The 23,983-nt window shown below is 44.5% G+C and overlaps 2 protein-coding genes across 2 annotated transcripts; both read right to left on the reverse strand.

Annotated features, from left to right (window-relative positions):
* Window positions 1–471: 471 nt before the first annotated feature.
* LOC118769534 (solute carrier family 43 member 3-like) lies at window positions 472–8,679 on the reverse strand. The gene is made up of 12 exons (XM_036516664.1): window positions 8,379–8,679; window positions 7,671–7,800; window positions 7,500–7,546; window positions 6,587–6,663; window positions 5,646–5,738; window positions 4,962–5,101; window positions 4,717–4,853; window positions 3,900–4,052; window positions 3,314–3,433; window positions 2,965–3,148; window positions 956–1,079; window positions 472–627 (listed from the first exon to the last, which is right to left on the reverse strand). The coding sequence occupies exons 1-12, from the start codon at window positions 8,677–8,679 to the stop codon at window positions 472–474; spliced, it is 1,662 nt and encodes a 553-aa protein (XP_036372557.1).
* A 5,060-nt stretch (window positions 8,680–13,739) lies between these two features.
* LOC118769535 (solute carrier family 43 member 3-like) lies at window positions 13,740–23,330 on the reverse strand. Its single transcript, XM_036516665.1, has 12 exons — window positions 23,147–23,330; window positions 22,758–22,887; window positions 21,966–22,012; window positions 21,637–21,713; window positions 20,619–20,711; window positions 19,841–19,980; window positions 19,119–19,267; window positions 15,647–15,790; window positions 15,354–15,461; window positions 15,031–15,217; window positions 14,766–14,889; window positions 13,740–13,838 (listed from the first exon to the last, which is right to left on the reverse strand). The coding sequence occupies exons 1-12, from the start codon at window positions 23,328–23,330 to the stop codon at window positions 13,740–13,742; spliced, it is 1,482 nt and encodes a 493-aa protein (XP_036372558.1).
* Window positions 23,331–23,983: the final 653 nt, after the last annotated feature.

Below are 23,983 nucleotides of genomic sequence, written 5' to 3' on the forward strand. Positions count from 1 at the left end.
TGCAGTGTAATCATGTGACACTTCCACAGAGGCGTGAGAACATTCTGCAGTTCAGAATCATCAGCACTTTATACTTCAGATTTTCACAAGGATTTCAGAAATGGTCCTGATTTCAGAAATGGACAGTAATTCCTTCATCTTCATTTTTCTCTGCCTCCCCCTACAAATAAATTACATATTGAAAATATATTTTAGAGAGTATGTATTGCTGCTCAATATATTTAAAACACATACAGTATTTCCGTAATACTGAATGAATAATTCTTGAGCTATTCCACATAAATATTGTGTTCAACCATCATAATGTTTGCCTGTGTGTAAATGCTAAGTATTCCTTGCTTGTGCAGTGGGCACATTGCTCCATAGCTCCTGACTCTAAGGGGTGGTAGTGTGGCATAGCAGTTTTGGAGCTGGGATTCTGGGCCATGGTTGCAGGTTTGAGTCCCAGGTGTGGCACAGTTGCTGTGCCCTTTAGAAAGGCATGTAGCCTGAGTCGGGGTAAACGGTCCACAGTTTCGTGCCGTCCCGCTGGTCGTCTCTCTGGGCGGCCAGTCGCTGGCAGTGTATGCGGACGTAGAGCGGATGGATGAGGGGCAGCAGGGTGAGGACGGTGAGACCGATGTTCACCTGAGGAGAGAGTGGCGGTGCGGTGCGTTAGTGTTTACAGTGTCTCCTATCAGAAACACTGCAGCACCATCAGCGTTACCTGCCTCTTCTCCCTACAGCGCATGCAAAAACCGTCCCTCACCACCACTATCTGAACTCACAGGTTTTGTTCTTAAAGTTGAGCTCATGCCAGTTATGTTTGGGTCCATTGCAGTAAATCGTTGGTACTCAGTCACCATACTGCCTCTACTACCAAATGGCATTCTACCCAGAAACCTGCTGGTTCCCATGTGAATTTACTGGCATAACCATAAGGCTAATGCCACGTCTGTTTGGGGATTACACTCACGTAGAGAGGGTTTCCCTGCAGGACGTCATTGACCAGGATCAGCATGGGGAACTGCAACAGCAGCACCACAGCTGACAACGTAGACATCAGACCGTACAGCTTCCCATAATGGCAGGAGGGAAATCTGTGGAGGGAGGGAGAGTGTGAGAGGGACTTTGCACGTTACACGACTAAAGTGGAAGATGGTTAACATTAATCACTTTCATACCACAGCTAGCATTAACCCCTTTCACACCACAGATAGCATTAATCACTTTCACACCACAGCTAGCATTAATTCCTTTCACAACACAGATAGCATTAATCACTATCACACCACAGATAGCATTAATCACTTTCACACCACAGATAGCATTAATCACTTTCATACCACAGCTAGCATTAACCCCTTTCACACCACAGATAGCATTAATCACTTTCACACCACAGCTAGCATTAACCCCTTTCACACCACAGATAGCATTAACCCCTTTCACACCACAGCTAGCATTAACCCGTTTCACACCACAGATAGCATTAATCACTATCACACCACAGATAGCATTAATCATTTTCACACCACAGATAGCATTAATCACTGTCACACCACAGATAGCATTAATCACTTTCACACCACAGCTAGCATTAACCCGTTTCACACCACAGATAGCATTAATCACTTTCATACCACAGCTAGCATTAACCCCTTTCACACCACAGATAGCATTAATCACTTTCACACCACAGATAGCATTAATCACTTTCATACCACAGCTAGCATTAACCCCTTTCACACCACAGATAGCATTAATCACTTTCACACCACAGCTAACATTAACCCCTTTCACACCACAGATAGCATTAATCACTATCACACCACAGATAGCATTAACCCGTTTCACACCACAGATAGCATTAATCACTTTCACACCACAGATAGCATTAATCCGTTTCACACCACAGATAGCATTAATCACTATCACACCACAGATAGCAATAACCCCTTTCACACCACAGCTAGCATTAACCCGTTTCACACCACAGATAGCATTAATCACTGTCACACCACAGATAGCATTAATCCCTTTCACACCACAGATAGCATTAATCACTTTCACACCACAGCTAGCATTAACCCGTTTCACACCACAGATAGCATTAATCACTGTCACACCACAGATAGCATTAATCCCTTTCACACCACAGATAGCATTAATCACTTTCACACCACAGCTAGCATTAACCCGTTTCACACCACAGATAGCATTAATCACTTTCACACCACAGATAGCATTAATCACTTTCACACCACAGATAGCATTAATCACTTTCACACCACAGATAGCATTAATCACTATCACACCACAGATAGCAATAACCCCTTTCACACCACAGCTAGCATTAATCACTTTCACACCACAGCTAGCATTAACCCGTTTCACACCACAGATAGCATTAATCACTTTCACACCACAGCTAGCATTAACCCGTTTCACACCACAGATAGCATTAATCACTGTCACACCACAGATAGCATTAATCACTTTCACACCACAGCTAGCATTAACCCGTTTCACACCACAGCTAGCATTAATCCCTTTCACACCACAGATAGCATTAATCCCTTTCACAGCACAGCTAGCATTAACCCCTTTCACACCACAGATAGCATTAATCACTGTCACACCACAGCTAGCATTAATCCCTTTCACACCACAGATAGCATTAATCCCATTCACACCACAGATAGCATTAACCCCTTTCACACCACAGATAGCATTAATCACTTTCACACCACAGATAGCATTAATCCCTTTCACACCACAGCTAGCATTAATCCCTTTCACAGCACAGCTAGCATTAATCCCTTTCACACCACAGATAGCATTTATCACTTTCACAGCACAGCTGGCTTTTGAGTAGTTACCATTTTTGTTCATCACCTAAGTACAGGCTGCACGAAGTGTTCTTGAAAGGTGTAACACACACAAAGTGAACTATGATTCTCATTCTTATTGGTCCCGACTTACGCAGTGCTGATGAAGGCGGCATTACCTCCGAAGAGGAAGGACGTACTGGCAACCTGCAGGACGAAGGTGAGGTACTGCAGAGGCAGGACTGGGATGGTGGAACAGACGGAGAAGAAGAAGCCCAGGAGAGCGGTGAGGAAGAGGGAGAGAACGGAGGAACGCAGGTCTGCCTCCCTCTCTGTTACTGAGAGACGGAGAGAGGGGGGATTTAACATGTAGCGTTATCTAATTACATTAGCATGATCATTACGCATTATAACTACTTAATATAATTATGCGGTTTCTAACTGAACATCTCTTTCAATGGAGTTCTACTCCCTTGGTTACTGTGTCCCTGTGTACTGGACACATCGGTACCCACCAAGAGCCCGCCACTTCTTCCTCTGCTGGTCCAGGAGGAGTCCGTTCCAGGGAGCGCAAAAAACTCCACATAACTGCGTGAGCCCAAAGGCATTGGTGTAGCTACTCACTGAAAGAGGGAGAGTGACAGTAGGCTACAGTATAGCTACATCGACTGACTGGATGCTACAGTACATTAATACTGCACTGAGAGAGAGGGTTAATACAGCACAGTATAGATACAGTGAGTGGATACTACAGTACATTAATACTGCACTGAGAGAGAGGGTTAATACAGCACAGTATAGATACAGTGAGTGGATACTACAGTACATTAATACTGCACTGAGAGAGAGGGTTAACACAGCACAGTATAGATACAGTGAGTGGATACTACAGTACATTAATACTGCACTGAGAGAGAGGGTTAACACAGCACAGTATAGATACAGTGAGTGGATACTACAGTACATTAATACTGCACTGAGAGAGAGGGTTAACACAGCACAGTATAGATACAGTGAGTGGTAGATACAGTGTAAGACAGTAACTCTGCACTGCCAGAGAGGATCTGAATGAGGGGGGTTTGTTAATACCGAGGGCGGAGTCTCCGTCAGTCAGCCAGGCCAGCATGGGGTTGAGGATGTCGATGAAGAGAAAGAGGCGTAGCTGCATCACAGAGAGCCACAGCAGGTGCCATGCGAAGAACCAGGACAGGACGCAGCTCCTAAAACTGGCCACTGACAGAGCAGAATGAGTTATCAGGTTACATCACCGACCAATGAACAGAGACTGTAGAGCCATCCTAGGCCCCCTGTCAGGAACTGCCAGCAGTCCTGGCCTGGTCTTCAGTCCAGGCAGATCTCTGAGTTCAGAGCTCCAAGCTCTAAGCTCCAAGGTGTGGTTTATTTAGGAGAGTAAATGATGATCATGACTTACAAGCAGACCAGGTACTGCAAGAAAGGGAATTTTTTTTTTGACCGAGGGCAGCCCATTGTCTCTGCTAGATAGGGAATGTTTATGGTGTGTACACCTATCGGTACCTATCAGTGTAAGGTACAGTGCTGTCTGTCTGAAAACAACGAAGGTCATCCAGTCTGCTATCTGCACCGCTGTGTTTGACAGGGTTTCCAGCTTGTGGATGTAACCATGACGACAGGGTCAGTGCCCAGGTTGGAGAAAATGCTACATTTTCTGTTCTACAGCATCTTTAGTCCAACCCTGACAATGTGACTTACCTTTCCTTGTAGTAAAGTGTATCAAATGCTGTTGGTTTGTTGCCAGGAGTTCCCATGCGTAGTTTTTATTCTCACAGTCAGTAAAAGACAATACTTCTTGTTTCGTTATGCACTTTGTTGTTGTTTTGTACAGGAAGCTTCTTGACCTTTCACAGTAGATGAGTGGTGAGCTCACCTTTCTGTGGCGTGATTTGGGACTGCCCTGAGCCCTCCTGCTGAACTCCCTCCACGCCGCCCTCGTTCTGCACATTCCCGCTGCTGTCTGCTCTTTCCTCCAGCTCGGTGCTCACAGCTCGGCCTCTGCAGCTCACCCTACCACAGAAAGAACGGTTAAAGACAGCTGGGAAACGTGAAAATTAAGGCCAAGCCTTCAGGAAACATTCTTATTCCCCGGAGAACCATGGGACTTGTAGTCCGTACCCATAAGTGTAGCCCTCAGGCAGTGGGTAGGGGATGTGAGTCTTGGGCATGAGGAGGAAAGTTCGGAGGAGGTGGATGATGCTGCAGGCGGACATGAAGAGGAAAGAGGAGCGCAGAGAGACCCCTCTCTCATACAGCACCTGACATGTGAGGAGAGAGAGAGGATACAAGGACACAGTAAAATGCTTCATTAATGAAATTACCTGTAGTTTTTTACCGCTAGTGGTCGCTACAACCCACTTGTGCACTGTCCTCTCCACAGCAGCTGATGCAGGGAGAGTGCTGTGGCTGTACAAGCTCTCACAACGCTAACGCTGGAAAACACACACAGCAGAACCGTGCAGATCGCAACGCGCTGGGACCGGGGGCTGTTTGCAGCTCTGAGTGACATCAATGCAGGCTCTCCCTGAGTTACACTCATTTGCTCTCTGCCTCTCTACTTTCGTTATTATTTCAAGTTTTGACTGATTTTTTTTTAGTTGTCACAAAACCAATCTGTCAGTTTTTCATCACTTATTGCATATTTCCAGTTTCATAACCGTTTGGGTGATCAAGATGTACAGTAGAATATCAACACATAATTTAATGCCATGATTAACATGGTTACCTCTTCTATTCCAAAGTGCAAATACAAAAAAATATATGAATTTAAATCTAAAAACAGTGTTTGAGGTCAGAGGTCACCTTAATGATGAGGAAGATGGAGGAGGAGGAGTCATAAGGTCCATTGTAGAGCGTGATGACTGTGGAGCGAAAAGGACCGAAGAGGTTCCCCACCTGTGTGAAGTGAGACAAACTGTGACAAAGAGCCTAATACGCACCGAGGTCATGTGACCCTCTCTGCGAGGTCATGTGACCCTCAGTGAGGAACAGTAAGCAGAAGGTTGTGAGGTTGATTCCCAGGCGAAGACCTGCCGTTCTTCCCTTAAGCGTGGTCTGCTTCAGCAGACACCCAGCTGAAAGAATGAAGGATGTGACAAGTATGAACTCTGAGTCTCCCTGGATGAGCACATACATTCCTCTTATGTATATAATAACATCTGCAAATCAATATGCCGTACTGAACATAAATGCAATTTTCATGATTCCGGGATTACAAATCTGATGACAAAATCTGTGATAACTGAGCACTGTGGCTTATCCTTCCAGCGTCAGTGCTTTGTCCTCAGAGAGGGATCATCGTTACGCCGTTCTCTTGGTCTCTGCTCGTCTGAGCGTCCGTGCCAGAGAGGAAGAGAGAAACGGGTGTCTGCAGACCTGCACATCCTGGAGCTGGCGCGACCGGCGGCCATGACCGGCGGCCACGACCGGCGGCCACGACCGGCGGCCTCGACCGGCGGCCACGACCGGCGGCCACGACCGGCGGCCACGACCGGCGGCCACGACCGGCGGCCACGACCGGCGGCCACGACCGGCGGCCACGACCGGCGACCTCGACCGGCGGCCACGACCGGCGGCCACGACCGGCGGCCACGACCGGCGGCCACGACCGGCGGCCACGACCGGCGGCCGTGCAGAACACAGAGCATGAGCGACGAGCGGACAGGAAGCAGGAAGAGGCAGCGTCGTCCATCGGGACACGCCCCTGTTCCAGGCGCAGGAAGGCGGCGGGGTGAGAGGCGTACCTGTATGTTTGTCATGAGGAATAAAATTCCTCCCACATCAATGAAGGAGACAGCTGGGTACAGCATGGAGGACATTTCTGTGAGAGATGAGCAGATCGTCAGCAGAGAGAAAAGGCTGCTGCGTCGCAATAAGCCCAGCAACAGGAGCACATTTCACTCTCAGTTTCAATAACCAAACCTCCTTAGCTTTACTTTTTGCTACCTGTGCTACATCATATGGGCCCCAAACCTCACCTTTCAATCCAGGCTGAGAAAAAGGGTCAAAATGCTAATGCATACCTTTGACTTGAAAAAGACCAGGCCTGCTTACAGAAAGGACAATCTGATTTTGTTTGTACATTGATGTGTGAGAATATATACACTTTGTGGACTGACTATTTATGACATAGCTGGAACTGTGGTAATTCACTGCTCCAGCTGCAAGCTGCAGACACCAGGCTGGCAAAGTTCTGCACTTCAGAGCCATTAGCTGCACTACAGTATGCAGCGAGTCTTCAGGTCATCTTTGGCATAAATTTATGCACTAGGAAGTAGCAGTGTGGTGTTGACTCCAGTAGGTGGCAGTGTGGTGTAGACACCAGTAGGTGGCAGTGTGGTGTTGACTCCAGTAGGTGGCAGTGTGGTGTAGACTCCAGTAGGTGGCAGTGTGGTGTTCACTCCAGTAGGTGGCAGTGTGGTGTAGACACCAGTAGGTGGCAGTGTGGTGTAGACACCAGTAGGTGGCAGTGGGCTGCACTGATTACTGTAACACACTGCAGTTGTAGCATAAAGGTTAACCAGGACTGCACCAGTAAAATACTCAGCTGTTTAAAGATACAATATGATTTAAGTAAGCTGTGGAAGCCACTCTGGATAAGAGTGTTTGCAAAGCAAATGACAATGAAACAGCAAATGGCCAACAATGAGGAGTTACCTGCACTTGAGGACGCAACCAACAAGGTACCAGTGGTGTAGAGTGTTCTGCAAAACAGCAAAGGGAGAACGCTCAGTTTTACTGTTGGATGGGGGGGGGGGGGGGGGGGGGGGCACTCTCTCTTCTGACTGTGAGTGTTGGCTGTCTCTGCTGTGATGATGACGCACTCACATCCCGAGAATCCTGGCGGCCATGGTTCCGTAGCGGTCAAAGACGTGTCCCAGCGGAAACGCCATGAAGCTGTTGAGGAAGGAGGCGATGGTGAAGATGAGGGCAAACTGTTCGTCCTGACCGCTGCAGTCTGCCAGCAGGAGAGAGAGAGAAACCCTAAAACACATACTGTGAGACACATTCATTCTCCAGGGCTTACCAGATAAACAGGGAGAAATATAAGCTGTTATACAACTACTCCCTGAGCAACATGGAACCTCTTTAGAGAGGTAATTGTCATAATAATAAATAATAAAATGAATACGTCAGAAATGTATCCCTCTGAAATGCTTGAGTTACAAAATTTGATTTCAGTGAAATATTCAATGTTGAATTTGAAACTAAAATTTTATAAATCACCCAAAGTTCTTCAGTTGCAATCAGTATTGTTTATTATTACCATAATAAAAACAGTAATGATTTTTATCCCCGTATGTCCCAGCTCAATCAAAATCTTAACCCTATTATTATAACACAGCACCCCTCTGTGGAGACTAGTGCAAGCACTACGAACACTTCTGCAATGTACTTACACACTTACCTATGTGTATACAGTGCTGTTGGCCGCAGTGGTATAACACACTCTGTGTACACAGTGCTGTTGGCCCCAGTGGTATAACACACTCTGTGTACACAGCGCTGTTGGCCGCAGTGGTATAACACACTTACCTGTGTACATGCTGCTGTTGGCCCCAGTGGAGTTGACGCAGAAGTTGCTGAAGTAGCCGTCCATCTTCAGGACATACACCAGGGAGGCCCAGCCGAAAACGACTCCGGCAAAACACAGGCACTCCACCAGCCCTGACACCAACGTCAGCCAGTCGCAAAACTTGAACTCACAGCAACATCCCAGTATCCTCTTAGCTTTCTGTCTGTCGTCCAAAATGAGTTTACATGTCAGACCATCGGGGGAGAAGTTCAGGTTTTCGTCGTCCTGGCCACATGTATCTCTCTGTCTGTGCTCCTCCATGCTGGTCAGCCTCACTGATATCTGTGTGCACCCGTCTCTCTCTCTCTCCATCTCTCTGTCCCTCTCAGTCAGTGCGCTAAGTCTCTCTGTCATTCCGTCTCTGTTTCTGTCCTGGCCGCTCCCTTATGTCTCTTTCTTCATCCTGGGAAAGAATAGCAGACAGGTCACAACTCAGAACAAACTGCCTGTGATGCCTGTGATGCGAATGGGGTAACACATGGAGAAGGTGATCATAAATGGGGGTAACACATGGAGAAGGTGATCATAAATGGGGGTAACACATGGAGAAGGTGATCATAAATGCCCTTTGCAGCCTTTCTCTGTAGTTACGCCTTCCCACAAAACAAGGAGGAATTTACAGAATGTGCAGTAAGCAGGTTGTGGCCAGTATAGTTTTCAAAGTAAATTGTCTTTATATTTCTTATATGTGTGGAGCAAACCAATGACGTTAAAGTGGCGAAATCCAATTAGACTGGTGAAATCCACTTTTATTAAATATCTAAACCTCAAACCAATCATTCCAACAGCAAGAATCATGCTTCCACAAATAGTTTAAAGGTGTTCTTAGCGCAGACGATTCTGGGCAGATAACAGAAAATAACTGAACAGGCGCTGGAAATGGGTAGAAATGAGACATAATCACAGGGACAGTCTGAGCTATAGGCAGGGAGGGGGGCAAAGTTACCTTCACTGGATATTCATCTGGAACTTGTCATTGTTTTACACTAACCAGCATTACATTAACCAGCATTTCCATGTCAAATAAGGGTCATCCACTGTTTCCACATTCCTACTGCTTTGCCTCTGAAGTATTTGATATCAGTCTTCAGTCTTAGGTATTGAGCCAGGATGTTAATGCACCATATGCTATGCCGATTCACCAATCGACAAATCATATGGATGGTTCAGACCCTTTACTGTGCCTAATGCATAATTCAATCCACATATTATAAAGATCAGTGTGTCACCTGCACAGCCTTTCATCAGCAACACAGAATAAGCCCTCTGATTCAGAATGAACCTCATCTATAATAAGAATATGCATATATACATAAATATACATACGTGTTCCCACTCTCATATACGCACAATTCAGCATAAACGATGGCAAGAAGAGATGACACGACTGTTACAGAGTGAACAGAAATCAGCTGCAGCAGAAACGAATAACGTAGAAAACCGTGTCAGAAGACAGAGGGTCGCGATGGAAGTGCAGAAGAAGGACGAGATCTTGCTGAACGATCCCTACTGCTGGCCACTGAGGAAAGGTTCTGTTCCTGCCCACCTTCAGCTCCTCTTCAGCACTGCCTCACTACTCTCTCCCTGCCTTTATAATCCCCCTCCACACACACACACACACGCACGCACACACACACACACACATATACACACACACACACACACACACACATATACACACACACACGCACACACACACACACACATACACACACACACACACACACACACACACACACACATATACACACACACACACACACACACGCAAGCGCACACACACACACACACACGCACGCACACACACACACACACACATATACACACATATACACACACAGACACACACACACACACATATACACACACACACACATACACACACACACACACACACACACACACACACACACATATACACACACACACACACACGCAAGCGCACACACACACACACACATACACACACACACACACACACACACATATACACACACACACGCACACACACACACACATATACACACACACACGCACACACACACACACATATACACACACACACACACACACACACAAGCGCACAGACACACACACACACACACACACACACATACACACACACACACACTCCTTCCCTCCAAAGACTTCATCTACCAGTCAATGATGGGTAATCAGCATGCAGGACAGTTACCTGGTATGTTATGAGAATTTTTCAAATATTAAACCTAATTGATGTTAACTTAGCTTCTAACTGCACATATTCCTGTCTTCTCTTCTCCACTTCATTCTTGATCTGTTCTGCTGTTCTGGCGTGGTTTTGACACCCAGCCTTTGTCTTGTCAGTATTGCCTTGGTATTTCCAGTCTCAAACGCAAATGTTCAGGAACATTCAGTCCTTCTTGATATCAGGAGCCCAGTCACTGAGACCCAGGTCCTGAGAGCGTGCTTAGAGGCTGCCAAACCTGCCAAACAGTGACCTCCAAACCATCACTGAAATACGTCTGGATATCTGCAGGCATTGTTAAGAAGGGCACATCACCTCACCTCTCACACACCCTTTGGGGACAGAGTGTTGTGTTGTGTGTGTCTTTGCCTATGAAACCACACAAACACACACATGCATACACAGAAACACACGCACACACACACACACACACACACAAACACAAACACAAACACACACACACACACACACACACACAGACACACACACACACAGACACACACACACACACACACACACTCACGGGTGAAACGGCCCCCTCAGTTTCAGGCATTGCTATTAGTCAGTGGGATATTAGTGGTATGCAGAGTCTCTTTTACACTACATTCACTCATCCAGAGTGACGTCAGCACAACAGAACAGAGATGTATCCATTCAACTTGAATGAGCAACACTCCCAGACCAGTGAGTGTGAGCAAAACACCATTCAAGCACTGCCACATGTCAGCTTGTACAACCTGACTAGACAAGGGAAGCCAAGTATACTGCAATACATCAGTCACTAGATCACAGAGCCCAAAACACATAGTGATACTACACGTAAAATAAACAGCAAGAAATACCTGGAGGTGTTAGGGGCCAGGGACTGAGGTGGAACCGAGATGCAGTCTGAAGAGGTGGGTCTTCAGTCTGTCAGAAGATGGCTGGCGATTCCGCTGTCCTGACCCTCGCGGTGAGTTCATTCCACCTCTGAGGGACCAGTACAGACAGGGATCGTGTCTGAAGAGAGCTCACTGCTGCATCGTGAGAGGAGGAGGACAGTTGGGTATCAAGCATTACACCGAGGCTTTTGACAGTACTGTTGTTGATAAGACTTTTAGAGTGCAGGCTGAGGGAGAGCTCTTGAAACGGGGAGGATCACCTGAATCTTGAGCGCCGTCCCACCTGTGCTGCACACCTGTGAATGAATGTGGACGAACGGAAAACAAATCAAAAATCAAAAACAAATCATATCGGAGGCAGTCGAGACATGGGCTTGAGATTTGGAGATTTTTATTGTTTTTTAAACCAGCTCATCATAATTGAAGACATCACTGAAAACCATTTATGACAGAATGGCTGAAACTCTTAAGAAGCTTGTTAAAATCACAAAGACACTCTGGGTCATATCGTTGTCCTTTTTTCTGTTCAATAAATACATTTTAATGATACAACATTATCAGTGTAGATAACAAAGCAAGGTTACACACTGCGTAGCTTGTAACAGCACACGCAAATAAATTCCCTCATCACCCCAGAAACATTTTTTTTTTTGCTTCATATGTTTTTCTGAAAGAAACAGGCAACGGATAGCTGTGTATAGGAAAATGAGATAGCGTATGGCTGTCCTCAGCTGCGGGCTGGTGTTTCTCATATCACCAGACAGAGGTTCGTGGCATTCAGAAAATCTCATGATCATTGCAGGGGTGGGAGTGCTGAATGTGGAGTCAGGTTTAATGAAATTGGTAGACTTCAGTCTGTAGTATATGCGTTACATGTGTAACATGTGTAACATTTCACACTTTATTTTTTGTTTAAGCCAGGTATTACATGTTCTCGTTTAGAGTAAATTCCGTGGCTGAAATTTTTACTCAACATCCACCATCCCAGCTGGAAATTTACTGAAACAGTCTGGATTCAGTCTTACAGTGAACACCTCAGTCCTTGACCTCATATCTGCTACTCTGTGTCAGACACAACTGCTGTCTAGCAGCTCCACCAAACCACCTTTTGCACACATTTGAAAACATGGATGAGCCAGGATATGTGCATTTCTGTAATTTTCTGTTTTTACAAGCAATTTCACTTTGTGACAGATGGGAATGACAGGGTGTCAAAGTGAAGCTACAAGTGGTGTGAATGAAAACGCTGACGCCTGCCCTGGAGTGCCTGTGGTGCATCGATGGTGCCGTGATCAGTCTGAACACAATACCACAAAATGCATGGACACTAGCAGCAACTTAAATTTGGCCACACCTGTTTTTCAGGGTTTGGGCTAGGCCCCTTATCTCCAGTGAAGGGCAATCTTAATGCTTCAGCATACCAAGACATTTTGGACAATGCTATGCTTCCAACTTTGTGGCAACAGTTTGGGGAAGGCCCTTTTCTATTCCAACATGACTGTGCCCCAGTGCACAAAGCAAGGACTATAAAGACATGGTTTGGTGACTTCGGCGTGGAAGAACTTGACTGGCCCGCACAGAGCCCTGACCTCAACCCCATCGAGCACCTTTGGGATGAACTGGAACGGAGATTGCGAGCCTTCTCATCCAACATCAGTGCCTGACCTCATATATGCTCTACAGAATGAATGGGCACAAATTCCCACAGAAACACAAACATCTTGTAGAAAGCCTTCCAAGAAGAGTGGAAGCTGTTATAGCTGCAAAAGGGGGACCAACTCCATATTAAAGTATATGTATTTGAATACAATGTCAGTACAATGTAATGGTCAGGCATCCGAATACTTTTGTCCATATAGTGTATGTAAAATATTTACAGAATATTTTTCAACAAATAAATAAAATACATAGCCACGTGTATACATACATACACACACACACACATATATATATATATAATATATATATATATATATATATATAAATATAACTACATCTTGTCTCTTATAAACTCTTAAAAATCACTTTTACAATATTCCGAGCCTGAATAGTAAGTATCCTGACTGACTTCACTGAATAACTTGCTGTACAGGAATAATATAACTCAAAAGGCATTAAGTCTCACAGGGCTAAAATGAAATAAGATTCTTTAAAAAGATCCACAGATGTTTCCCATGAACCCTTGCACTTTGGTTTTGCATTTAGAAGGTTTTTCAACCGCGGCGGCGTGCGGCCAGTCTTCGGCAGTGGAGGTAGATGTAGAGAGGGTGGATGAAGGCCAACAGACTCAGCAGAGTCAGAGCGATATCCACCTGGAGGGAGAAGCACAGTGACACAGAGAAGCTTGGGGGATGCACAGCAGAGTCACTTTCTTTAATGTCATCTTAGAACTGAACCAACAGGGTTAAATTCATCTACAAATATTAATTCTGCTTGTGAGAACACTTCAGGTAACTGTGCCTGTCATCCTTCTGTGTAGTGGAACAATTCTGGAACACATTTTTGATGCAACATCGCATTGGGTTTTTGTAAGAGAAAAGCACTTGACACTGGCATGTAATTCAAAACTTAGAGCGTTCTTAATGAGCTGTCACTATCACTCAATAAGGCTTTGAGTGAGGGGACATGAGAGTTATTGTTGTGTTTAGGAAGTGACATTAAACATGAGAAATCCAGCCAATTCCTATTACCAGCTCAGCATGATTCTTGGTCCAAGCTGTCATGCTCTCCACACTAGACCATCATCAGACATCACATCAGACCCCTCTAGCTGATTCGAAACGCAGATGCTTGACTGATTTACAAACTCCCAAAATGTTGTGTCAGCCCTCTACTCATCTCTCTTCATTGGCCACTTGTTATGGCTCAGAAAAAATTTTCCAAAACCTCTGGATCTATCTTACCCAGCAGCAACAAAAAGGCCCTCTGTACTATAATCTATCATCACCCCCCTACCCTCCCAATAATCCATTCTCTTCCCCTGTCTCTGGGAGCCTAGAAGTCCCCTCCTGGGAATGTTACTCATCTCAGCATCTCTTCTCTCCTCTTCTCACCGAGTGGTGCAATGGGCTGCCTGAGCCTTAAACATGTTGTGGTGGCTGGAAATTAATGGAAATACTTTAAGGTGCCCTATGACAGCACCCACACCCCTTGTGGTGAAGTTTGGTTTGAGTGCTTGCACTTTTCACTTTTGCACTTGTCAGACAGCACGCAGGCTGGCCGTGTGGGGCTTAACTCACGTAGAGGGGGTTTCCCTGCAGGACGTCATTGACCAGGAACAGTATGGGGAACTGCAACAGCAGCACCACAGATGCCATTAAAAGCGTCAAGGCACACAGCTTCCCATAATGGCAGGAGGGAAACCTGTGGAGAGAGAGGGAGAGAAACAGAGAGAGCATGAGAAGGTGAGAGAGAGGGAGACAGAGGAGGGGTAACAGGGAGGGACAGAGAGAGAGACGCATGCCTCCCACTCAGCGTGAATGCTTCTCCTACTCCAGCACTTACGCAATGCTGATGAAGGCGTAGTTGCCTCCGTACAGGAAGCAGCGATTGAGGATCTGCAGGACAAAGGTGAGGTACTGCAGAGGCAGGAATGGAATGGCAGCACAGATGTTGAAGAGGAGGCACAGGAGAGCGGTGAGGAAGAGGGAGAGAGCGGAGGAACGCAGGTCTGCCTCCTTCTCTGTCTCTCCTAGGACAGAGAGAGAGGGACACTTCATACATTAGTTGATGCTTTATTGCCAGTGTTTTAAAATTGCTGCAAATATTATCATACTGATTATTACTATTATCTCTTCATGCTGATTACTCGTAATACCTGTACTTACCTGGGGCCAGCGGCTTCCCTTTATTACGGTCCATAATGAGTCCATTCCAGGGGGCGCAGAAAACTCCACACATCTGGGTGAAGGAAAAGGCATTGGTGTAGCTACTCACTGAAAGAGAGAGGTGGTTACAGTACCATAAAGATACAGTGACTGACTGCATGCTACAGTACATTAGCACTGCACTGAGAGAGAGGGCTAACACAGCACAGTATAGATACAGAGACTGGTAGATACAGTATAATACAGTAACTCTGCACTGACAGAGAGAATATGAATGCGGGTGTTGTTATTACCCAGGGTGGGGTCTCCCTCAGTCAGGCGGTTGAGCGTGGGGTTCAAAGTGCCCACATAGAAGTACTGTCTCAGCTGCATCACAGAGAGCCACAACAGGTGCCATGCGAAGAACCAGGACAGGACGCAGCTCCTAAAACTGGTTTCTGATGGAAATAATTTCAATATTTCAATACTTCTTTAAGCACTGGAAGTGTGAAATGTTGTTTCAGCTTTTTAAGAATCTCTTGTAATAAAAGCTACTTCATGCACTTTAATAGCCCCTCTCTGTTGTACACATTGTTTATAACTAGCTCTCACGCTTTGGTGGACAGAGCGGGGAGCTGCCAGAGCCTGGCTGCTATCCTTTTCTCTAATGGCTCCCTGAAGGTCCTATAATGTGCTAGCAGGGTTTGTGCATAGATGCTGTTAAGCCGTTTCGTAAACAACATTTTTTCCCACTTGCCCTCATAATGGTGGCTAGGCACATGGTTGAGGGGGGTCTCAACTGACACAAACAATTTTCACTCATCCCTGATTGCTCCCTTTGACCAAATGGACCTGTAAGTACTCTTCACTTTGTCTGGATTTCCAGGATTTTTTTATTCACAGCTTCACAACCTCAGCTCCTAAAAACGCACCATTTTTTAACCAAACTTATCACAGATGGTATTGATCATCACTGTATGGAAGAGTGTTTCTCACACAAAAACAGAACACAGTGCTTACACCAAGCAGGATTATTTCACTGCATTTCAATTAAACATGAATAGCTGGTGCAACGAATGACTGTAGTGTTGGCTCAAACAAACTGTGAATTAATTCAAATTGAAAGTGGGTGTTGCTTAGGGATCAAAAATTAACTTTTTGTTGTTTAGTTTGTTACTAAGGGGAAAGATGAGTCTAGAGGAAGACATGATTTTTCCAAAAATCAGTATTGTTATCTTTCAGCACTGCCTGCTGTTAAGTAATTTTGTCCAAAACAGTAATTTGTGATTTTAAAATGTGATTAAAGTGATTTTCCTGAGCAATATCATATAATATCGCTCTCTGACGAAATGCAGAAATTAAACATAAATATATCTCTCAATGAAGCAAAGCACTTAGTAATGTCTGTAGCATCAACAGTCCTAGCATTATGACTCAGACACGATTTCCAGATGTCACCATTTCTGCTGTTTCCATCGGTTTATGTGGATTCGCGCTCATATTCTGAGCTGCTATTGTTTTGTCATGAGCCAAGCTGCTGGAATGATAACAGTAAATGTCTATAACAACACACTTCCAAGTTCCTCTTTGTCTGTTCTTGTTCAGAAATGATATACAGTTTGTCATAAAATGTTATTCAGATCAAGAATATATTGTAAAAACTGTTATTACACATGCAAAGCAGAGGTATACTGAAAAATACCAAAATGGCAATAACACACATATTTTAAATATATTGATTGGGCTAAAAATTCTCTAATTTATATTCTCCCCTCCTGGGGAACTGTCAGGGTCTTCAAACATTTGTCAAAATGTTATAACAATTACTACTTTTCTTTACTTAATGTATTGTCACGTCTTTATTTATTTAAATTCTATTTCATCTTTGCAATATTCCATTTGCGTCTCTCCTGATTGCGTTGAAAATGGAAGCTAACGCTGAAGAGAAAAATTATCCAATCATAATTTTTCTATGGTAGACTGTAGTGCGAAAAATCTAGCTCAGCCATTGGTTGCGATGTCAAAATTTCAAGTGAATCACAATATATATTTTTGAGTAATAGTTACCTTAACCAATCATCTTTGCGATGGGTGGGACCGTTTTGTAATCCCTAGCAAAGCGAGCGGTGTTGCAGTGCGGCAGAGGGCTTTCACGGTTAAATGCCGTCTGGCTGGCTTGGTGGCTATTTAGCTTTATTGTATTGGTTATTGTCTGTGGTCTTTAGGTTAGCTGAAACTAAAATGAATGTAAATCCTACGATTTTGCTGTTTTGGTGGCACAAGAGAGGTATATCGCTAGGCAGCTGCCAACATAAACAGCACTCTGTGAGATTGTCTTTAATCACATGCTAGCTAGGTATTAAAAGCGATCGCATAACTTGCACCCACTCTTTGTCGAAAGTAAAAATTCCGTTAAGAAACACAATGAATGATGTCAGAGAATAAATGCTGACGCGAAACTTTTTCCCTCACTCCATGTCTAGTTTGACAGCGCCCGTTGCCTACGCTAAGCGGACCCGACGGCGAACAGCGGGGAAACAGCTGGACAAACCTAGATGTGGAAATTGGCATCAGATGCAAGGGAGCTTCTCATACAGCAGAAGCATAAAAATAAAGTGCACTACGAGGTGATTGTTCGTTTCACTAAGAAGGGTGCAGTATGTTTACAAGTGATGTTCGGATGAGTGTAGTGTAGTGTAGCATTAACGCTGATCGCATGACGGAAGAAAGGTCTGACGGGGTGTGAAACTGATTTGCGTGCTATCCAGAGATGTGGTAAAGAGTTTTGGCTTGCTGTTTGTTTAGCCTTAATTTTATTTATTTATTTTTGCTACTGTTACCACGGTATGAGCGTCTACTGATATTCTCAACATATTATTTTTTGTGTGGGCAGTGTAGTTAGGTGACGTCATGTGACGTTCACGAAGAGTTGCTCACTTACACTGGGACGCAGACAACAGCCCATTTCAGGGGTATGACTTACCCATCTTAGGGCCAGTCAGGATGAAATGTTGAATCGCTCTTAAATGGTTCAAACACAGTTTTTACCATAACTTTGCTTAAATTCTGATAGTTAAAATGTATGTAGAAAAAAGTTCAGAATGTTTATACAGCCCAGGAGAGTGTGAAATCTGATTTTGTGGAATGAATTTTCACCTGATGAGTTCTCTGTCCCATCTGTGAATCCATCCAAGCCAATTTATGATTTGTTCATGTCATGCATTTTTTTTTAAGTTTCAACTACACCCCCTCTCTGTTTTCTAAAAATAAGTGCTCAATGTTCAAAATCAAGTTTGAATCTTACATAGAGTTCAAACATGGGACTCTAGGGCTATAGAGTCCCTCTGGCAAATAAAAATGTATTTAAGAAGTCCTTCATCCCAAGTGCCATTACCATTCTTAACTCTACAAGTGACTGATAAGATTCAAGCCACAGACACTGACATGAACGGTTTTTATTTATTTATTTATTTATTTTAATGTGCAATGTGACCTTGTCTGCGTGTTTGTTTTATTAGCTGCCTGTCTGTTTCTTATGTTGTTGTTCTTGTGTTTTGGTGAGCCAAAGACAGATTTCCACCCTGGTGGACAATAAAGATATATTCTATTCTATTCTATTCTATTACAGCTAATTCCCATTTGCATCTTTTTGTGTAAAAACAGCTCTTGAAGACTGGGCTGCTGTTGATGTTGCAGACGGAACAGTTTGATTGTACATAGTAAACTGCTCCTCTTCAACAGAGAAGAGTAAGAAATTCAATCAGCAGAGAAAGCAAAAATACACACCATTCACAGCCGGGTCTGGAGATTGCTGTGAGTCCTCAGGCTGAGAGGGGGCGCTCTCCAGCCGCTCCTCACGTAACACATTCCCATTGGTGCCTGTCCTCACCGCCCCCTGCTGCTCTGGTCTCTTGGATTGGCCACAGCTGCTCAATCTGTCAGAAAGTAGCCAATGATGTTTGAGATGAGACTGACGTTTGGCTCCGCCTCTGTTCCAGCAACAGTGATATACAGAGGATACTGACAGACAAGGAGATGCACCCTGCAGACTGCAGACTGAAACTGCAGTTAGAGCCTGTCTGCACCAAGATGGACCGCAACTTACAGATGAGTCACACATTTAACTTTGTTTCTGTTGCAGAAACAGATATGCACATAGGAGGATAAAAGACATGGAGACCAGTGCTGCATCTCAGATCTCCCCCTAAGCCTCTCACTGGAGGCGCCTCAACATCAACACTTCCTGACTGCAGGAACCACAAAGTTGGCAAAAGGCCAACCACCTTTCTCTAAAGAGAGAGGGAAAGGTGGGAGAGTTTAAACGCCCACTTGTGGGTGAAACAAAATAAGAGCAGTGAGCGCATGTATCTAATGTCATGTCATGTCATCTAGTCTCATGTTAGACCCTTTCTGCAGGGGTGTAAAATACAGACAGAGAAAATGATGGTTCTTGTGAAACTGGACACTGCAGCCTGGGCAGGCTACATTGTGGGAAATGTAGTCCATACCCATAAGTGTAGTCCTCAGGCAGTGGGCAGGGGATGTGAGTCTTGGGCATGAGGAGGAAAGTTCGGAGGAGGTGGATGATGCTGCAGGCGGACATGAAGAGGAAAGAGGAGCGCAGAGAGACCCCTCTCTCATACAGCACCTGGAATGAGAGAGAACTCTCAAATTTAAAATGTTTTAAACAGATTTGTGCATATTTAAATTTTTAAAAGCTTTGGTTAAAAGTACAATAAAGCCATGCATAACACATAATGTTTGATCGTATACCTGTGTGTGAAGTGTGTATGTGAAAAGGCAGTTTGAAAACAAAGGTTTGAAAGAGAAAACACTTCATTATGGTCACATGGACTTGTGAGTAATAAAATCATTTTTAAGAATGATCTCATGGAATCATCTCTGCATTGTTGAGCAGTTGGCCACTGATCAGTGATTTGAGCTCTCCCTTGCTTACGATACACATGGTCTGCAGAAATTTTCAGCATACATCCATTGAAACTGGTTTCATAACTTGCAGCTAAAACCCATTTTTAAAAGTTATCTATCTTTAATGATCTATCTGTATTATTTAATTATTTAACTATATATATGTATATATAATGTGTGTCTGTATATACACATTATGGCCTTTTGTAGTATACGCAGAAAGTCCATTCATGTCTGAATTAAACTGAACTAATTTGAGAGTAAAAGAAAGATAGAAAAGACAAAGATAGAAAGTAACAGTATAGAGAGTCACAGTCACATAAAGATTTTCACAGTTTATGTGAGCAGAGCTCTTACCTTGATGATCAGGAAGACAATAGCAGTGGAGTTATATGCTCCAGTGTAGAGAGTGATGATGGTGGACCGACGAGAGGAGAACAGGTTCCCCACCTGGGTTAGCAGAGTAAGCAGAGTTAGCAGGTTAGCAGAGTTAGCAGGTTAGCAGAGTTAGCAGGTTAGCAGAGTAAGCAGGTTAGCAGAGTTAGCAGGTTAGCAGAGTAAGCAGGTTAGCAGAGTTAGCAGGGTAAGCAGAGTAAGCAGGTTAGTAGGTTAGCAGAGTTAGCAGGTTAGCAGAGTTAGCAGGGTTAGCAGAGTTAGCAGGTTAGCAGAGTTAGCAGAGTTAGCAGGGGACAGAAGCAGCTACAGACACTCAGTTGCTGTTATCAATGGAATATTAAACCCTCTTAAAAATAGACAATGCATAAACTCCGTCTAAATGTACATATTTCCATGTCAATAATGTTCTCCATTGGCAGGCTGAGGAGACTTGAGATTTGACCTTTCCAAATGTGCAAACATATACACCTGGGGTTCAGCAGCGGAACAAGCTGTCCTCCAGAGACGGGGCTGGGTACGTCTACAGAGGCAGCTCATCTCACTGCTCTCAGGCACCATGTGAATGTCAGTAAGTTGCAAGTTGCTCTTTTGGGGTTAGCAGAGTAGCGACTCTCCTCTAGTGAGCACCTACTCCATTGGAGTGTGCTGTATAAGTTGCAGTATGAAACATAGCCATTGGCTGCCTGCGAGAGTGTTTCAGAACTGAATTCATCGCTCTTCAGCATGAATTACTGACAACTAGCTACAGAAGTTGCTACAGCTACCTATTAATTCCCGCAGAAGAGCTCAAGTAGCCACATCTTAGAGCATAATGATCACTAACAACTGACTGAGATGCTGAGATAGGTAGCTGGCTATTTTCAAGTCACTTAGTTTTTTCAACATTTAATCCTCATCGTAATCCTCACCTAGTATGCATGTTTATGTAGTATTCCCTTCCCTGATGTGGTGTCAGTGTAGTGTAGACCTGTGGACTTACCTGCATGTTAGTGATAAAGAGTGACACGCCACCCCCAGAAATGCATAACATAGCAGGGTAGACTAAGATGGAGAAGTCTGTGTGTGACAGAGAAATAGACAGATGAACTTCACCCCTTATGCTCATAAAAACTAACAAAGTTGATGTACATTCTTTTAGAAATTCAAATATTGTGACATACAGTAACACGATAATTTTGAAACATTATGGAAGGGGGACCATCCCACTAGCAATTTCTGTGTAATACTCGTCATCACCACATAGAGCAGGGGTGGCGCTGTATCCTCATGCCATTAACAGAACAACCAACCCCCCACACCCCCATTTACCTGCTCTTGAAAAGGCCATCAGCAAGGTGCCAGTGGTATAAAGAGATCTGCAAAAGCAACGCAGACGGACTGGTTTTTAATCATTGTTATCACATCTCATTGGCACCACCAATGAATGCATTACATTTCATTATTACATTATTGGCATTTAGTAGATGCTCTTATCCAGAGCAACTTACATAGGTTACAATTTTTTTCATGTTACCCATTTATACAGCTGGACATTATTTACTTAGGCAGCTCTGTGTTAAGTACCTTGCCCAAGCGTACAACAGCAGTGCCCCATCCAGGAATTGAACCAGCAACCTTTCAGTTACGGGTCCTGCTGCTTACCACTATGCTACACAGCCAGGTGGGTTGCATGTTTACAGAGTGCATTTAAACCAGTCAGTTCACACTTGTCATGGACTGAAGCTAGACCAATCACTTCTGATCCCTTGATCCTTCCACTCTATATTCCCATCGGCACCCCAGACTAGCCTGGTTTCACAGATTCGTAATGTGTAAATGCAGCTCCATAGACTTTTTCCCCTCCAACCACTACCAAGCTGTAACCTCTTTAACTTCATTTGCAAAATGAAATGAAAATAAGAGTGATGGTGATAGAAATCGCTAGTGATAGAAATTGAGAATAGCCACTGCAATGTGTAATGTTGAGAAATGTATCAAAAGCTTAAAACTCAAGGCTGATGAAACCTCAAAACACAGACAGCATACCACTCAGGAACTGTTTCTGTGCTGTTCTCTGTCTACATGTTCTGCAGTCTATCAGCTGTATGTGGATGAACTCACATTGCCAGGATTCGCACTGCCATGGTGCCAAAGCGGTCCAGTATGAATCCGTTGGGAAGGGTGAGGAAGTTGGCTGCAAGGCAACCGACGGTGAAGATCAGGGAGAACTGCTCGTCCTGTCCACTGCAGTCTGGGAGCAGGAGAGAGAGGAAGGCCTCATAGAAACCACACATAAAGCAGGAAGCACTGGAATTACAGGCCTGAACTCTGTACAGGAGAATAAGAGACGTGCTGCCCTGAATATGGTGTAACACACTCACCTGTGTACACAGTGCTGTTGGCCCCAGCGGTGTAACACACTGACCTGTGTACACAGTGCTGTTGGCCCCAGTGGTATAACACACTCTGTGTACACAGTGCTGTTGGCCCCAGCGGTATAACACACTTACCTGTGTACATGCTGCTGTTGGCCGCAGTGGAGTTGACGCAGAAGTTGCTGAAGTAGCCCTCCATCTTCAGGACATACACCAGGGAGGCCCAGCCGAAAAGGAATGCACTGAAAAACAGGCACTCCACAAACCCTGACGCCAGCGTCAGCCAGTGAAGCAGGTGTACAGCCTGGCATCCCAGCATCCTCTCTGCTGTCTGGTGGTCTCTCAGTGGCTGTGTGAGTGCCTCTCTCTGCTTTCTTTGTGTCTTTCTGTCTCTGTGTGGCTATATTCTGTAGGGTTATATTAATATAAATATTATAATAACATTTTTATTTTATGATGGACTCTTTTGTTAAAATGTGCTCCGCTTGTTTATGTGGCTTTTTTATATGCACTGATGTAACTTGCTTTTAAGCAAGTTGATCTTAGCATTCTTTAGTAGCAGCCAGTGAGGAGGGGGCACTGTCCCTTATTATTCCTGCTTGGTTGTGTGTTTCATCTCATACTTCCAGAACAATGGTGTGTCTATTTGAGAGATGGAGAGAGAGAGAGAGAGAGAGAGAGAGACAGAGAGAGAGAGAGACAGAGAGACAGAGAGAGAGAGAGAGAGAGAGAGAGAGCGAGAGAGAGACAGAGAGAGAGAGAGACAGAGAGAGAGAGAGAGAGAGAGAGAGAGAGAGAGAGAGAGACAGAGAGAGAGAGAGAGAGAGACAGAGAGAGAGAGAGAGAGAGAGAGAGAGAGAGAGAGAGAGAGAGAGAGACAGAGAGAGAGAGATTAAACAGCATGCATATGAAGGATGCACTTCACTCATACAACAGTGATTCATGGAAATCAGCAAGCTGCACTGTGAGTAA

The sequence above is a fragment of the Megalops cyprinoides genome, chromosome 22 (genome assembly GCF_013368585.1).
Source record: "Megalops cyprinoides isolate fMegCyp1 chromosome 22, fMegCyp1.pri, whole genome shotgun sequence".
NCBI classification, from domain to species: Eukaryota; Metazoa; Chordata; class Actinopteri; order Elopiformes; family Megalopidae; genus Megalops; species Megalops cyprinoides.

Excerpts from the sequence above, each read along its gene's own strand:
- LOC118769534 (XM_036516664.1), bottom strand. The coding sequence starts at position 8,679 with ATGGAGGAGCACAGACAGAGAGATACATGTGGCCAGGACGACGAAAAC. Across the intron at positions 7,547-7,670 it reads GCCGCCAGGATTCTCGGGAT|AACACTCTACACCACTGGTA; the intron begins GTGAGTGCGTCA and ends GCTGTTTTGCAG. Across the intron at positions 1,080-2,964 it reads GCCGCCTTCATCAGCACTGC|ATTTCCCTCCTGCCATTATG; the intron begins GTAAGTCGGGAC and ends CTCCCTCCACAG.
- LOC118769535 (XM_036516665.1), bottom strand. The coding sequence starts at position 23,330 with ATGCTGGGATGCCAGGCTGTACACCTGCTTCACTGGCTGACGCTGGCG. Across the intron at positions 21,714-21,965 it reads GATGGCCTTTTCAAGAGCAG|ACTTCTCCATCTTAGTCTAC; the intron begins GTAAATGGGGGT and ends TGTCACACACAG. Across the intron at positions 20,712-21,636 it reads TCTTTATCACTAACATGCAG|GTGGGGAACCTGTTCTCCTC; the intron begins GTAAGTCCACAG and ends CTGCTAACCCAG.